This window comes from Myodes glareolus, chromosome 4 (genome assembly GCF_982192425.1).
Source record: "Myodes glareolus chromosome 4, mMyoGla1.1, whole genome shotgun sequence".
Taxonomy (NCBI): Eukaryota; Metazoa; Chordata; class Mammalia; order Rodentia; family Cricetidae; genus Myodes; species Myodes glareolus.
Window position 1 is genome coordinate 54,802,635 of NC_142029.1, and position 16,050 is coordinate 54,818,684.

A 16,050-nucleotide genomic window follows, 5' to 3' on the forward strand; every position below is an offset into this window, starting at 1 on the left:
CCCAGCAGCACAGACACTGAGAGAAACAATCAATAAATGGAACCTCCTGAAACTGAAAAGCTTCTGTAAAGCAAAGGACATGGTCAATAAGACAAAATGACAGCCTACAGAATGGGAAAAGATCTTTACTAACCCCACATCAGACAGAGGTCTGATCTCCAAAATATACAAAGAACTCAAGAAATTGGACACCAAAAGATCACACAATCCAATAAAAAAAAAATGGAGTACAGACCTAAACAGAGAACAATAAACAGAGGAATCTAAAATGGCTGAAAGACACTTAAGGAAATGTTCAACATCCTTAGTCATCAGAGAAATGCAAATCAAAACAACTCTGAGATTCCATCTAACACCTCTAAGAACGGCCAAGATCAAAAACACTGTTGACAACTTATGCTGAAGAGGTTGTGGGGAAAAGGGAACACTTCTGCATTGCTGGTGGGAATGCAAGCTAGTACAACCCCTTTGGATGTTAGTGTGGCGATTTCTCAGAAAATTAGGAAACAACCTTCCTTTTGGGTATATATCCAAAGCGTGCCCAATCGTGCCACAAAAATATGTGCTCAACTATGTTCATGGTAGCATTGTTTGTCATAGCCAGAACCTGGAAGCAATCTAAATGCCCCTTGATCAAAGAATGGATAAGGAAAATGTGGTACATTTACACAATGGAGTACTACACAGCAGAAAAAAAAATAACGATAGCTTGAATTTTGCAGGAAAATGGATGGAACTAGAAAACCCAGGTAACAGAAAGACAATTATCACATGTACTCACTCATAGGTGGTTTTTAAACATAAAGCAAAGAAAGTCAGCCTACAAGCCACAATCCCAGAGAACTTAGACAACAGTACGGACCCTTAAGAGAGACTTACATAGATCTAATCTACGTGGGAAGTAGAAAGTATAAAAAGACAAGATCTCCTGAGTAAATTGGGAGCATGGGGACCTTGGGGAAGGATTGAAGTGGGTAGGGGAGAGAAAATTGTAGCGGTCAATAAATATCATGGAAAAAAATAGTATCACTGACGAACCTTTGGGATATTTTGCAGTGCTAGTCATTGTAATGGTTCATAAGAGTCAGTTTTGTTTTATTTTGAGGCAGAATTTCATGTAGTCCACGCTGACCATGAAATAACCAAAGATAACTGAACTTCTGACCGTCTTGCCTCTACACGCTGAGTACCAGGGTTGTCGGTATGTGCCACTACATCTGATCTGACTGTGAGGTTCTCTTGCCTCACTCTCCAATATTACAGTTGTTCATCATCTCGTCCAGGTGTAAAGCTTCTTCTTCGTCTTTTTTTTTTTTAAAGAAAAAAGATGCTTCATTTCTTTACATGTTATATATAGGTAAAAATGCATAGAGCTCTCTGCAGGATGATTTACTATATTAACACAGGTTTACAAATGAGATTTGAAGTATTCAGCTCGTGGGATTTTCCTTATCTGTATTTAAATTTTTATGAACAGAATGTTTTCAGGTACCTATAATTTATTTTTTTAAAATTTTTAAAAATATTTATTTATTATGTATATAATATTCTGTCTGTGTGTATGCCTGCAGGCCAGAAGAGGGCACCAAACCCCATTATGAGATGGTTGTGAGCCACCATGTGGTTGCTGGGAATTGAACTCAGGACCTTTGGAAGAACAGGCAATGCTCTTAACCTCTGAGTCATCTCTCCAGTCCCCCTATAATTAATTTTTTCAGAATATATATGATTAAAAAAATAAATTTTAGTAAATTTGTTTATGTTACTCATCTAGTGGTTAGAATTGTGAATGAGGTAAGCAGGCAGGGTTTTGAAGAACGTTTACGTCGTGTTAACTAGATAAGTATACAGGTTTTAATTTTCTTTGCTCTTTTGTATACCTGGAATTATTATTATTATTATTATTATTTTACAATCGTGTCTGTGATTCTCTTTTATCCTCCCTTCCTACAGGTGGTTTTCAGGGAGGAAAGAAAAAGGAGCTGGGCAGTGGTGGCATACACCTTTAATCCCAACGTTGGAGAGGCAGAAGCAGGGCAGATCTCTCTGAGTTCCAGGACAGCCAGGGCTACATAGATATTCCCTATTTTAAAACAAAAGAAAAAGAAAAGCCAGGGCAACAAATCCTGTCTCAAAATAACAACAACAATAACAAGAAGAAGAAAAAAGAAAGAAAAAGGGAAAAAACCCTTATCTTCCTTGAAACTTGAAAAATCCGTGACAGCTTTTGTTTATTCTAGATTTTTTAAAAATTTAGATTTGTTTTGATTTTTCTAGATTTTCTATTGTATTCTAGAGTCTGATAATGGTATGGCTTTTTAATATAAGTGATATACTATCTAGCTAACTTTTTCTTTTCGGAGACAGGGTTTCTCTGTAGCTTTGGAGCCTGTTCTGGAACTCACTCTGTAGACCAAGCTGGCCTTGAACTCACAGAGATCCGCCAGTCTCTGCCTCCCAGTGTTGGGATTAAAGGTGTGCGCCACCACCATCCGGCTTTATCTGTTGTTTTTTATGGAGCTTAGACTCTAATGTATTCACGTGAAAGAGACTGTTTCTTTTTCCTCCCTGTAAAGTATTTCATCAAGAGCTTCATGCAGTGCTGGCTTGGTTGCCATTAACTGCCTTAATTTGTTTTTGCTTTGAAATACCTTTATTTCTCCATCTGTTTTGAGCGAGAATTTTGTAGGATATAGCACCACATAAATTCAGGTTTCTCTGTATCGCCCTGACTGTCCAGGGAACTCACTGTGTAGACCAGGCTGGCCTTGAACTCAAAGATCTGCCTGCCTCTTCCTCTCAAGTGTGTGGCAACACCGACCAACTTGGTATAGCGTTCTTATTTCACAGTTTGACATATTTCATTCCATGCTCTTCTGGCTTTATGGATACTGATATTTCTTCATTGTATGTTGAGTTGATATGCGGTCCAGGTTGGCAACTCCCTCCCTCAGGGTTTCACTATAGAGCCCTGACTGGCAGACTGGAACTCATATGGCCTCAAACTCATTGAGATCTGCTTCCTGAGTACTAAAGGCATCTGCCACTATGCCCAGCTCTGTTAGTTTTGACAAGATTTTGAAATGTGATTTTATTCTACGTATAGTCAACTTTTTTTAATGTTGTGTGCAAGCTTTTATCATTAATTAAAAATATTGATACTCTTAAAATTATTTGTATTTGAAATACAAATATCACTAATGTTTTAGCAATATATTAATAATCCAACTGTGCCAGGAATTAAGAGAGGAATTTACTTTAGGGAATTTGTATGGTGAAGTATAAGGGCGTCCAGTTTCCCTTTAGTGTGAAGTGACTGGTTAATAATTGCTTTGTTTGAGCTGGGGATGTAGATCAGTTGATAGTATCTTGCCTAATATACATCTTTATCAGTGATGGCACATACCTATAATCCCAGCTGGGAGACAGGGGGATTAGGAGTTTAAAACTTGGCTTAAACTTTATCTGCATAAAATCAGTCTGGGTTCTATGTGATACTGTCTTTTGTTGTTGTTGTCTTTTTTTTTTTTAAAAGGAAATCAGGAGGCAAAAATGAATAAGAAATCTGAGTATGATGTACCTACTGTAGTCTTAGTCTTTGGGAGACACAGGCATGGAGGTTGGAGGCAGAAAGATTGAAGAATTTCATATAGCAATATTCTGTCTCCAAATAAAAATAACAGAAACTCCAATATAATTGATATAGCTATGTTTAAAGGAATTAGAATGCAGAGCCAGTAGGATTGCTTTGTAGGGAAAGGTACTGGTTGCCTAATCTGATGATCTGAGTTGATTTCTGGGACATATATAACAGAAGAAAAAACTGACTCATAGAAGGTTGTTTTCTGACCTCCACACATGAACTATGGTACATGCATCCCATCTTATGTACATAAACATAGCAAAATTTAAAATAATTCAGATGCAAATAAATTTCCAGCTTTTGGAGACCTAAATTTCTGGTTCAGATACTGTAACTGTTTATCTAAAATCTTTTATCTGCTTCCGCTAATCTGAAAAGGGACATTATTTTGTATGATCAGGCTTCTAACCCATCTCTTAGCACCCTCCCCCTCCCCCCCCCCCCCCCGGCTTTTTTGTAAGAACAGACTTCCTAGAGCTTTCTATATGTTGTTCTTCCTCTAGTTTCCCCCACCCCATGTTGTTAACCCTTTGGCTGTAGTGTATCCTATCCTTTTCTTTCAGCCATCAGTTTACTTTTTTTGTTTGTTTGTTTGTTTCTTGGTGCATATATGTGTTTTGTTAATTTGGGAGCTTTTTTCGTACTTAAATCTTCTATAAAACCCCCATGTGTCCATGCATCTTTTGTATCTGTTTTAATAGTTGTCCTAATTGTCATTAAGTAGTTCATTATGATGTTTACTTTTAGATAGATGTTTTCATAGTTATAATGTAAGCACTATGAAGGCACAGACTGTGTGTCATTGTTTCCCTTGGCATCTTTAATATTTGGCATTTAATGATCATTTTATTATTCAGTGTTTGATGTGTAGCAGTAATCAGAAGCAACTTATTTAATAAGTGAGTTAATAAAGCTAAAATAACATTTTCCCATCATTTCAGTGCACACATGTGGTATTATTATTTCTTTTAATATTATAATAGTAACCCAGTTTTGTCATTAGGATCATTGTAGGAAAAAACTTATATAAGTCTAGATTTAAAAAAAAATAAAATAGGAGCAGTGAACATAAAAATAGTTAAATCTTTTTCTTTGTAAACAGTGTATGTTCTGGGTGTGATGGTTCACACGTTTAATCTCAGCACTTGGGAGGCAAAGGCATATGGATCTCTGTGACTTCCAGGACAGCCAGGGCAATGTACAGATCCCCTATCTTAAAAGAAAAGGAAGAAAAAAGTAGTGTTAAGATGAGAATGTAGCTCGGTGATAGAACGTTATTCGAGCATATTTGAAGTTCCTTGATTTCACCGTCAACATTAAGAACAGGGTTATTATATTAATTGTTTTTGTTTTGTGGGTTTTTTTTTTGGTGTGTGCATGAGCATGTGCATTTGTGTGCTCATTTTATGGGTGTATGTGTGTGTCAAGTCAAGTGTGGTGGAGGGCAGAAGATAGCTTGTGGAAACTGGTTCTCTCATTGAACCGTGTGCATTCTGTGGATTGAACTACTGGAAAACACCTTTTCTTGCTATGCCATCTTGGTGGTGTATTATTTATTATATTTACATATTGATGTGCATGGGTATGTACCTGCTAGTGTGTGTGTGTGTGTGTGTGTGTGTGTGTATGTAAGTGTGTAAGTGTGTAAATCGGAGGACAGGTTTGGGAAGTTGGTTTTTCTCCTTCTACCGTGTGGGTTTTTCTGTGCCTTACGATCAGCTCTTCTGCCAGCTATTTCTCAAATAACCACTCAGAGACTTATTAATTACAAATGCTTGGCTAATAGCTCAGACTTAATTCTATCTCTTATAATTTAAATTAACACATTTCTGTTCCTCTGCGTGCTGCTCCAAGATTTTTACCTTTCTTGTTTGTCCTACTTTCTTTCCTTTTGGCTGGTACTCAGGTCTCTACCTTTTTTTCTTCCCAGTGTCCTTAGTCTTGTTCCCCTGCCTAACCTTATACTGTCCAACTATTGACCAATCAGTTTTTTTATTAAACCAGTCACTAAAGAAATATACCACAGGACCCCAACTGACCAATAAATAAATAGATAGATAAATAAAAGAATATAAATTTGTTTGTCTCTTACATTGTATCATTAGAACTTATACTATTTAGAAGGAATGCCATTTATAATGTATACTGCTTTCATTTAAGAATTTACCAGTATCAGGCTTTCTTGCATCTGAAACCAGTGTAATATCAGCAAGGTCACATTCTCATTCAGAGAGAGAAAGCAAAGGCAGCCTCCTGGAGGTATGGGAAAGTATTTCTGTCCCAATCCTTCTAGTAGTCCACAAGATATGTTCTTTCAGATCATGTGTAGATAGTTTAATTTTCTTCCACATGGGTAACACTGGTCGTAAGTTTTGTCTTGGGATATCAGCAAGTTCCTTTTACTGTGTATGCATCCAAATGATTTGCCTCTAAGTAAGATCAAGTGAAAATAACTAAAAGGGAGAACAGAGTTCTAGAGATAAGGTACTATGAATATGGTCATAGTAATTGCAAAGCATTCAATTAATAAAATAAAAGAAGATGTCTTTTATTTTCCATTTATTTATTCAGATCATTTTTTATCACTATGGATTTATTCATATATATTCATAGTTTATCTTATAATTCAGTACTGCTGTTTATTTTGTGGCTTGAGTTATCCCATCTTGGGATGCTTTTTGCCTAATGGGTGTGTAGCTCTGGCACTGAAACTCAGGACTTTGTACATCCCAGGCTAGTATTCTACCACTGAACTTTGTCCCTAGCCCTGTCCCCTACCTACCTACCCACCTATCCACCCATTTAACATGTATAGGCAGTTTGCCTGTATGTATGTCTGTACACCACGTGAGTACCTCTACCCATAGAGGCTGGAAGAGGACTGAATCCCCTGGAATTGGAGTTACAGACTGTTGTGAGCCACCATGTGGATGCTGGGGATTGAATGCAGGTCCTCTGGAAGGACAACCAGTGCTTTTTACTCTATCTAATCCAGCCACTTAGCATTTTCTTTTAAAAAATGAATTTTTATCTGTTCCTTTTATATCAATAATAAAATTGAGCTGAATGTTGTGGTGGTTTACGTATGTAAAATCCCAGTAGTTAGGTGGAGAAACGGGTTTAATACAAATGTGAGACCAGCCAGAACTACCAAATGAATTCCTGATAGCCTAGAAATAAAAAATTGAGGATCTGTCTCAAACAGTGAAGCTAAATGTTCTCTACTACAAACATGTCTTCCATTATAACTTTAAAAAATTACCAAACAAAAATATGCTAGTTCTAAAATCCTTTAGTTCATTGTGATGAGACTGTGATACTCATAATTCTGATGTGTGAAATTCAGAATTTCAGATGTGTGCATATGCTAAATATGCATGTCTTCATTTTCCACTGCTAAGTCATATTGAATAGGCTTTTCATGTATTTAAAAATATTGATATATTTCACTTAACAGACATTCCCTAAGCTCTTTTCTTGTACAGACTTTGGATATAGAATGAATTAAATGATCAGGGCTCCTGCCCTCATGGAATTTACACATTAGTTGACAGAGATAGATCACAGTCTGATAATCACATAAATAAATTTATTATGGCAGTTCAAGGTATCTATGAAAAGAGAAAGTAGCTGAGCAGTAAGTAGAAGCCTCTGACCTTATCTTGGCAGAGGAAAGGGGATTGTTTTCCTTGAGGAGGGACATCTGAGAAGAGATCTGGAGGAATTTAACCAGATAAAACCCTCAGTCAGGAGAAACAACATGTACACAGTACCTGAGACAGGAGGAATATATTTATGAAGAACTGTAAAAGACTAGCAAAGTGATAAGGAGGTGGCTCGATATGTGAAGGAATTTACTGCCAAGGTTGGTGACCTGAGTTTGAGCTTAGGTAACTTGAATTTGATCCACCATGAGAGAGCCAGTTCCTTCAACACATTTGTGTACTTATACACAGTCGTGTACATACACTTACACACTCAGACATCAAAAAACCCAAAAACCAAACTGTTTAAAGGTAGTGAAATTGGATCAGGAAGATACATGGACAGTGATTCAGTAGGAACTAAGCACATATTCTTTATTTGATTTACACTCCCAGTAAGGCTGGTACTTCATTATTTATTCATTAATTCATCTGTTTATATATGTATCTTTGTGGTGCTGGGTATTCAACCCAGAGTCTCCCACATGCTAGGCCAGTGCTCTACCACTGAGTTTCATGCCAAGTGCTTATTTTGGATGTTTTAAACTTTGAATCATGAGAATGTTTTTAAAATTAATAATGCCTGGTAATAACGTGTTACTTTGATGAACTTTAATTTTGTAGCTTCTTTTACTGGCACTATTAGAAAGTTTACAAATCCTGATTGAAGCAAGAAATTGCTTGCTTTTTTTTTTGTATTTTGGTTAGTATATCATCTTGGGTTTTATGCTGGAACCTCTAAATTGTGATTGGAATGTAAAAGGACTTGCATGTTGAGACCATCTGTGGGAGTTACATTGTCTGAAAGTTGAGAAGAGATCATGACAGATGGTGAGGTCGAAAGATTGACTTTTTGAGCTTGACATAATGTGTTCATGAAGCTGGAAGAAGAAATATGACTTATGTTTTTAACTAACAGAAGATCTTGGAAACAGAAAGGAGTGTGCAGTTGTTGAGTTTGGATAAACACCATGCATCAGCACACATGACTGGTTTGTATCTGAGACTCATCAGCATTGCCAAAGATAGCAACTTCTGAAAACATTTGGTGTCCCTTTTTCTTCTTGACATTTTGGAAAGTTTAAAGTCACATATTGAAAAATTGCAGGTAATTTTTGTGTTAGTCAATACAAAAGAATCTTTAAAAATTAAAAATATCTTTTAAAAATATTTAGGATATTCAACCTTTTTTGTTTTGTAATTAAAAACATTTTTTTTCTCTTTGAAAAATGAGGTTTCTGTTGTAATTTTCATTTCTCCTTTATGCAGATTATTCATTGCTTATTTTGGAAGAAGAAACCTTAACTTTTTGTGAGAAATCAAAACTGTTACCTCACCCCCAACATTGTTTATTCTGTGTTAGGCAGTATCTTAGTGATTTTATATATATTATTTTATTTAATGAAGTATATATGACTTTAATACTTGGCAGAGAACAGAAATTGAGGCACAGAAATATAATGGTAAATTTGTTCAATAAACATTTGGGCACCTTTGGCTCTATTTTAAACATTTATCATTTAGACCACATTTAGAGATTTCAGTCTGCCGATTTCTGGTAAGAAGATTCAAAGAGAATACTAAACATAATTATCTTTGGCTCTGTCAGTTTCATTGATGTGGCTAAACAGTATTTTTATTGGTAGTCTCTGTAGTGTTCTGAAATAGATTCTGTTAATTTCCTAATTCTTTAACTGTTCCTCTCCCCCATGTGGTACTGTATCTAATCCAGACTCTCAGTAAACACTCTAGTTATTGATACATCTCCAACCTTTTGTTAGTTTCTGTTTATTTGCTTAAATAGCACAGTGCCATTCAGTAGCCTGATTTTTAGGAACTATGATACAGTATTGAATATTGAGTACAGAAATAAAGTAGATGCATAGGGAAAATCAGCTGCAGCCATTACAGCCATGCTCTGGGCTAGTGAGATAGAGACAGGGATCCCTTGTAGCCAAATCTGCTGGCTCACTTCATTGCTTATGTCCTGTTGGCCAGAACTAAGTCATGTTATATGGTCAGACCATCTGTGAGGAATGAAAGGGAAACATTTTGGTGAACACATTGCTATCTTCAACTTCCTAAGGAAGAGAACAATAATAGGGAATAATATCTGCCTTGAATCTCTATATAGGAAGCTCATAAATCTTAATGATTCTAAATCATTTTCTGTCAGGATTGTATTTTAGTAGGTCATAATCTAATTTTTTGATATTTGATTTTCTTTTTAATGAGTAACACACTTTTTATTTTATTTTTTGGTGTGCATTAGTATTTTTCCTTCATGTTTGTCTATGTGAAAGTGTTAGATCTACAGACAGTTGTGAGCTGCCATGTGGGTGCTGGGAATTGAACTTGGGTCCTCTGAAAGAGCAATCAGTGCTCTTTACTGTAGACCCATCTCTCCAGCCTCCCTTTCATGTTATTATTGTGTGTGTTTATGATGTTATTTGTTTTAAATATTATGTTTTTGAGATACATGTTTACAATGTATTTCTAGCTCTCAGGTGCCCTTTTCTATTTTATAATTTTTTCTTATATCCCACTGAGTCGAGTTCATGCTGGCTGTGTATGTGCATGAGTATGTGAAAATCGTAAAACATTTTTATTATTAGTAGTGTGTATGATGTGTATGGGTGCCCATGCCACAGCACACGTAATGCAGGTCAGAGTACAACCTTGTAGAGTCACTTCTTTTCTAACTTTACTTTGGTTCCTGGGATCAAACTTCAGTCTCCAGGGTTGTTCAATATCCTCTCAGCCATCTCTCTGGCCCAGTTGGGATTTGAGACAGGGGCTCATGTAGCTCAGGCTGCTCTGGAACTTTCTGTCACTCAAAGCTGGCCTTTAATTATTGATCTTCCTACCTTTACATTCTTAGGTGTATCTTTTTTCTTTCTGCGTGCCTCTCTTTTAACTTGAGTGCTTTAAAATCTATATTAAAATTTTAATTAACCCGACTTCTGTTTTAAGATAATTTATTTAATGTTTACTTATTTATTTTTGAGCCAGAATTTCACTGTATAGCTTAGGTTAGCCTGGATCACTGTGTTACTACGTCGCCTAAGGTAGCTTTGCCTCAGCTTGTAAATAATACTAGAGATGTAACTATGGCTAGCAAAGTAATTTTAAAAGAAAATAATATGAGACCCATTCTTCAAAGATCAAATAAACATACAAAAATAAGAAAAGCTACAGAACTAGAACAGAGAGCTCCTGCACGCCCTTGCCCAGGTTCACTAGTTAGAAACCTTTTTATACGTTTTATTTTCATTTCTCCCATACATGTTTCATTTGAAGTTTAATCCTTGTTATCAGGCCCCTAGCCTCCTAAGGGATTTTGGTGGTTTTATTTTCATTTTTCTAATATAAATGATATTTCACTTAGAAAAAGACCCTATAGTTTATGGACAAATATCCAGAAACAACAATGAAATCTGGGCCTGTTGCTTATACCTGTAATTCTAGCATTTAGAAGGTAGAGTCAAGATGATAGCCATGAATTTGAGGCCATTTGAACTACATACTGAGTTCTAGACTAGCCAGAACTCTGTAGCAAGGCTCTGTCTTTAAAAAAAAAAAAAAGTAAGAAAGAAAGAAAGAAAGAGAAAAGGACAGAAAAACAGTGCACATTCTCTCTCTCATTATCTGGAATGTGGATTTTTTTCCAGTTACCCCAATATTGGTATTCTTAGGAATTATGTTTTTCTGATCCAGTGTTTATTTTGAGATTGCTCACTGAATTGAGTTTTCCTATTTTTTAGTTTTTTTTTTAGTTTTTCTAAATATGGATGTTTTTTGCTTTTTTTTTTTTTTGGCTCTAGCAATTTTTGAGGAGTTACGGAGTTTAGGCCACTATTTTGAAGAATATCTTTCACTTTGTATTCCTCTGTTTTTTTGTTTTCATGGTTAGGTTTTGCATATTAGACAGTAATATCTCAGAAATATCCATCTCAGTGCACTTAGGACATATGATGACTTATTATTGGTGGCCATTTGGTAACTTTGATCATTAAAGTTGTGTGTAAGGTTTCTTTACTGGAAATTTTGAGGAGGTATTTCAATATCATGTCCATATCTTGTTGCATACTTCTAGGAGCTAGTGTTACCCTTTGTTATGTTCTTCCTTTACTGTTTTATTGTGATGGTTTCAACAACTGAAGAATTCATTATATTTTCAGTGAACATTCTTTTAATACTTTACATTTTCTTGTATCATCTCTAATTGTATTTTGATTGGGTTTACAATTTTACTATCATTAGGATAGTTTGGTGTGCTTCAGTGTGTAGTTGTAGGCTCTTTTAAGTTGGCCCTTGTGTATTTTTGACATATCTGTCAGTGTTTGAACATTTTGTCTTTTGGAACAATAAAATATTCGAGGTTTATCCTGTACCTTTCCTGACTTGCCTTGAAACCAGCCCTTTCTCCATGAAGCCCTGGTGTTTCTTTCAGTGCATTATTTAAAGCAATGCAGTATAACTCTGCTGTATCCCTTGAGAGTAGAGCTGACTTGTCATATGACTTAACTGCTTTAAACCCCAGTTGTTTCCTGGATGGAGGTAAAAATGATGCATATTTTTCTAGTGCTGTCCCAGAATTAATTTAGACAATTCACTTAGAAGTATATGTCTCAGTAAATGTGACATAAATATTGCCTATTATTACATTACTATTTCCTCTTTTTCCCTTTAACAGGATATTTTAAAGAATTATTGAAGACGAAGGTTTTTATTTTTGTGTGTTTTTTAATGATTATGCAGAATATTAAATAGAATACAGTTTTGATATGACGGCAAAAAGTGTAAGTATTTTTATTTTTTGGAGATAACTTTTTAAAGTGAACTTATGCTGTTTTGCTATACATATTTTCTCACTTCTGGTTAATAAAATTCAAAATGTTGCTTGGATTAATAATTATTTTTGATTGTGTAGTGTGTGAGATAAACTTAATACTAGTGAATATAGTACTTTCATAGCCGTTATAGAATTTCTGTAAATTGGTGCCAAACTTTTCTTTTTCAACAGCTGCAAATTGCTATCTCTATAAAGCTTCCAATTTGGTTTCTTTTCTGGGGACTGTTACAATTGGTTTTGGCTGCTAGAAAGTTACTTGGCTTTATTGAGCACGTCTCTGCTTTCTTTGGCTTAGTGTGTGTGTGTGTGTGTGTGTGTGTGTGTGTGTGTGTGTGTGTGTGTGTGTGTTAGTTCAGGGAAATGTGTATGTTCTGTTACTTGGAAGCAGATTGCTACATTCCCTGAGGTATTCTCCTGAAAACCATCAAAGCTTTAGATATGTTGGAAAAGTTATGTAAGTTCCTCCCTCTGTTTAAATTATTATTTCTTTATATCTTTATTGTAAAAATGCAGGGCTCTCCTAGGAGTTCAAGAGTAGGAATTTGGTAGTTCCACAGAAGATCTGAACCAAACCTGGAGTCTGTCAGGAACTGGAGCAGTCTGTTTTCATCGCTCATCCTTTTCTCGTGTTATCTATCCGCTTCATGTCTCCCTCCTCTGCCCTGAAGATCACCTCACCTCTGTCCTCTGCACATTCTGAGGGAGCTATCTATGCAGGAGGGAAAGAAGCTCTCTGACCCTTCGTTGTTGTCACTTCTAATCGCAGACTCTTTAGGAAATCATTTTTCGTGTGTGTGTGTGTGTGTGTGTGTGTGTGTGTAGGATTGATTACCGTTCTTTGCCTTTTAGATCATACTTATGATCATGGAAAAATGAAAGGAGCACGAGACAGGAGGATGGTGAGTTTGAGGCTAGACTAGTCAATATAGCAAGACCCTGTCTCAAAAACAAAACAACAGCAACAAACCTAATTAGTCATTACAGCAAAACTCAATTTAAGGGAAAGATTAAATATATTGGTTCATTTAACTGAAAAGTCTAAGAGTTCTCTGACTTTAAATACCTCTAGATTTAGAGGATTGAAGGATGACATCATATACTGTGTCACCTGTCCCATCTTTTGGCTTATTTGGGTTTATAAGTAGTATTAGTTTATAAGAAAATAAGGAACATTCTGGTTTTGCTAATCAGTATCAAATTCCACATGATTACCATGCTTAGCCCACAGACCTAGACTGGGTGAAAGGAAATAGGATGCCGAAAGTGTGAGGCCTGGGCCAGGGGCCTCTCATTAATGTTTCTTGCCAGAACTACACAGGATATGGCATGGATCTTTTGCAGAGGAGTTGAGATGAGGTACTGACATATATCCTCTGAATCTTCTCATATCGTGCTTACTATCCAATGACTCTTTTAGACCAAAAATTCAGGTATATTATAATCTCACCTAGTATACAGAATAGGTTTTTGTTTTTGAGGCAGTGTCTTGCTCTCTAGCCAGGCCAGCCTCTCAAACTCAGTCTTTCTGCAGCAGTGTCCTAAGTGCTGGGATTGCAGGCAGGCAGCACCATGCCTGTCTTACAAAAGAAAATTTGACAAATAATCCAAGGTTTTTTGTCTTCTTAATGAAACTTTTTTACATACACTGTAATTTTGTTTTACAGAAAATAATGAGTACTCTTTCTTACTTATCTTGAACTTCTGCAACATTTTAAGAGGCTTTTTTATGTTACTCATGGTATGGACAACATACATTTCTCTTATGTATATGCTTTTACACACAATCTTTCCCTTTTTAAACAGAATAAAAAGTTTTGAGTACATTGCAAGGGGCGATGAACTCAACTGTAGCAAAAGTACAGTCTATAGGTTTGTATTTTTAATCTTAGCCACTCTAACCAGCAAAAAGTTGTATGTGATTTTTTTTCTGATTACTAGTTAGGTTAAATTCTATGTGTTTATTGGTTATCTACATTTCTGTTTGGAAATTGTGTATATTGATATGTTGGAAGCTGTTGGCATCTAAATAATAACTCAAACTTAAATATTACTTTACCATAAAAAATAGGCACAATTATTTGATGTAAGGTATTCATATCTGTTGTTTCCATATGTTCTTTTTTTTCTTTTTTGATTTTCTGAGATGGAGTTTCTATGTGTAAGAGTTCTGACTATCCTGGAACTCACTTTGTAGACAAGGCTAGCCTGTAACTCACTGAGATCCACCTGCCTTGGCTTCCCAAGTGCTGGGATTAAAGGCATGCACCACCATTGCCCAGCCTCAATATGTACGTTTTATAGTGACAATTCCAAAATCATCTTTCCTGTGAAAGGTAGATCTTACCTTTAAGTATAGATCATCTCATTGAATTGTTTTCTTTGTCAGAAATACTAAATATCAGTGCAGTATATAATAATAACAATTGGATTGTTAAAATAGGCTTAGGGCTAGGCACTGGTGACACATGCTTTTAATTCCAGCACCTGAGGCAGAGGCAGGTGGATCTCTGTGAGTTTGAGGCCAACCTGGTATACAGAATGAGTTTCAGGACAGCCAGAGCTACACTTTGAAACTCAGTTTAAAACAACAACAACAACAACAACAAAAACAAGCCAGTTGTGGTGGCATGTGCTGGTGGGATTTGTGAAGGAGGCAGAGACAGGAGGATCACAAGTTTGAGAACAAACTGGGCTACATGTTTTACAAAAAAACAAACAAACATACACAAATCAGAACAAAAATAGACTTAGGTATTTTTGTTTAGCATACTTTTAGTGACTGCTCAAGCTTGTAGTACAGCATTAGAATACCCAGTTATTAGTCCATATTTATTTATTTTGCATTATATCTATACCTTAAACACATTAAATTTGTTTAAATTAATTAAGGAAATTTATAGTGAAATACCCAGATAGCAGACATTTCTTACTATCTATCTAATTAGGCAAACAGTGTAACATAAATTTGTGAGTCCATTTTTATCTTGCTCAATCAAATATTTTTGTTGTTTTTTTCTGAGATAGCATCTCACTGGGTAGCTTAAGCTGTCCTGGAATTCACTATGTATTAAGGTTAGCCTTGATCTTGAGCTCCTCCCAGGCTGGGATCATAGGCTTGTATCACTTTAATTCTTTATTAACTTTAATAATTAATTTTTAAAATTTATTTTTATTGGTTTTGAGTATGTATATACATGTGATTATACATGTGCATATAGATGTCTGTAGAGACTATAAGATGGGCCCTGGTTCCTCTTTAGTTGCAATTATAGGAGATTGTGAACTCCATTACCTTGAAATTTAGGAACCAAATCTTATTGTCTATAAGAGCATTGATCACTTTTAATCACTTTCTCCAACCCCATAATTCCTTATTTGTTTATTTGCTTGTTTATTTGAAACAGGATCTTACTATCCCTGGCTGTCCTGGAACTCACTATGTGGATCAGAATGGCCTTGAACTCACAGAGATCCGTCTCCCAAGCACTGGGAGTAAAGTCGAGTACTAACATCCTCTGTCCTTAATTCTACTCAAATAGGTAGAATAAGGAAAGAACATTCTGTTTGTTTGTTTACCTTTATTTGTCTTTGAGACTAGATTTTTCTGTGTAACTTGGGTTGTCTTGGAACTTGCTCTGTAGACCAGGCTGGCCTTGAATTCAGAGATCTATCTACTTTTGCTTCCTGAGTGCTGGGATTAAAGGTGTGTGCCACTACCGTCTGCCTTTTTTGTTTTGTTTCGTTTTGTTTTGTTTGAAACAGGGTCTACAGAGTTCAGAGTTCTGACTGTCCAGAACTCACTATGATACCAGATTGACTTCAAACTCACAGATATTTACCTGCCTCTG

General features: G+C 35.9%; 1 protein-coding gene across 18 annotated transcripts in view; it reads left to right on the forward strand.

Annotated features, from left to right (window-relative positions):
• Positions 1-16,050, forward strand: part of Tfdp2 (transcription factor Dp-2) — a 136,019-nt gene that overhangs the window by 12,857 nt on the left and 107,112 nt on the right. For 12 of the 18 annotated variants that reach the window (XM_085689564.2, XM_085689559.2, XM_085689554.2 and 9 more), the window contains one exon: positions 12,044-12,149. The exons of the other annotated variants lie outside the window; for them this stretch is intronic. In XM_085689564.2, coding sequence (XP_085545690.1) covers positions 12,135-12,149 — 15 coding nt within the window. In that variant the 5' untranslated portion in view covers positions 12,044-12,134. The remainder of the gene's footprint in view (positions 1-12,043; positions 12,150-16,050) is intronic. 18 annotated transcript variants of the gene reach the window in all.